At 65.4% G+C, this 1635-nt stretch overlaps 1 protein-coding gene across 1 annotated transcript in view; it reads right to left on the bottom strand.

Moving 5' to 3' along the window:
* Positions 1-1635, bottom strand: part of VPS28 (vacuolar protein sorting 28 homolog (S. cerevisiae)) — a 4653-nt gene that overhangs the window by 398 nt on the left and 2620 nt on the right. The window contains exons 6-11 of the mRNA XM_010837585.1: positions 1470-1559; positions 1236-1266; positions 1006-1169; positions 801-902; positions 445-498; positions 265-356 (exon numbers count right to left, since the gene is read on the bottom strand). Of these exons, the coding sequence (XP_010835887.1) occupies positions 265-356; positions 445-498; positions 801-902; positions 1006-1169; positions 1236-1266; positions 1470-1559 (533 nt within the window). The remainder of the gene's footprint in view (positions 1-264; positions 357-444; positions 499-800; positions 903-1005; positions 1170-1235; positions 1267-1469; positions 1560-1635) is intronic.

Genomic DNA, 1635 nt, shown 5'->3' with positions numbered 1-1635 from the left:
TTATGGGGCTTGGGGTGGGGGGCGGTGTCTGGGGGGTAAGGCTATAGCACTTGCGTGTGTGTGCAGCGGTGGAGAGGGAGGGCTATGGGGCTGCAGTGTGTGCGTGTGTGTGTTTGTGTATGTATATATGTGTATGTGGAAGGAAGGGCTATGGGGCCAGAGCGTGTGTGCATGCATGTTTGTAGCTATAGACCCAGGGGGTGTGTGCACAGGGGAGGGGGCTGGGGCTAGGGTTGGGGGCCCTGGCAAGCGACAAGCACTCACCACTGGCTGACCGTCTGGCGGCCCTCGAAGTCAGGGGGCAGGTGGCTCATGCGGTGCATGGTCTCCATCAGCTCCCGCAGGTCAGGCTGGATCTAAGGGAACAGCGCCCGCTGGGTCCCGCCCCGCTGAGCCCGGCTCCTCAGAACCTCCCCTTCCCCTTCCCCCTGCCCAGGGCCGCACCTCGTCCATGGCTCGGATCTCCAGGCGCAGCTTGTCCATCACCGTGATAAAGAGCTGGGAGCGAGTGTGTGTGCGTGTGACTTCCTGGACCCCCGGCTCAGACCCCCGACACCCTGGTTCCTCTGCAGAGAGGGGCCTGGGGCCGCCCCACCCCGCCCCTTGCTCGCCTTAGCTGGAGGATCACTTGGGCCTCCCCCCCGCCACCCCCACCCATTCCTACAGCCAGGGGGCTACTGGGTAGGAATGCAGGACACGACCCACGTAGGCCTGGGACGGGGCGGAGCCTCGGGGCGGCCCCCCAGCCCCCGCCCCGTGGACCCCCGCGGCGGTTTGGGGCATGCGCACAGGGCCCGCACCGAGACCACATCGGCTATGCAGCGGTTCAGGTTGCCTTTGTCGTCCTTGATGGTGATGGGCCGGTCCTCCTTGATCCTCTCCATAGCCAGTGGGCAGTCCAGCTGAGGGGAGGATCACGGCTGGGCCTCACAGGGCAGCCCGGCCGCAGCCCCGGGGCCCCTACGCCTGCCCCCGTCCCTCGGGGTGAAGGAGTCGCTCACTCACGCGAAACTTGCGGCAGAATTCATCAATGGAGCTGATTTCTGAGCCCTGGACCTGCCGGAAGGCCGCCTTGTACTGGACCAGGAGTCGGGAGCAGGCTGCGGTGTACCTGGGGGAAGAGACCAGGCTGCTGCCCGCAGTGCCAGGCCAGCGCCTCTGGGTCCCTTCTGCTTATCCTCTGCCCTTCCAGACAAAGGGCAGCTCGCATGGACAAGACGTTAAGGGCCAGAGACCGGCCATGGGGGCAGAGGCTTCCTCATGAAGCTTTGAAAGGTGCAGGGGGTGGGGTGGGGTAATGCCCCAAATGTGGCTGCCACAGAGGACCAGTCTGGACTTTGCAAGTTGGCTCCGCAGGTCCCAGCCAGGTCCCTGAGCCTGTTTCCTGGGCTGTGTTGGCTATGCCCCCACATGGACAGCTCACAGTGCTGCTGCGGGGCACGACCGCACTAGACAAAGACCCCACATACCTCCGGGCTGCCAGGCCTGGCCAGCAGCTCCCCACGGACTGACTGCCCAAGCCCCCAGTTCTCCTTCAAAGCGTTCTCACTGATGAGGTCCTGGGGAGCGGGGCGGGGCCAGAACCCTGGAGAAAGCTGGGCGCAGCCGCACCCACGTGGGCACTGCCCCCGGACT

Source organism: Bison bison, unplaced genomic scaffold (assembly GCF_000754665.1).
Source record: "Bison bison bison isolate TAMUID 2011002044 unplaced genomic scaffold, Bison_UMD1.0 scf7180017864078, whole genome shotgun sequence".
Classification (NCBI taxonomy): Eukaryota; Metazoa; Chordata; class Mammalia; order Artiodactyla; family Bovidae; genus Bison; species Bison bison.
Note: the sequence above shows the minus strand (reverse complement) of the source record. Positions and strands in the feature narration are given on the sequence as shown.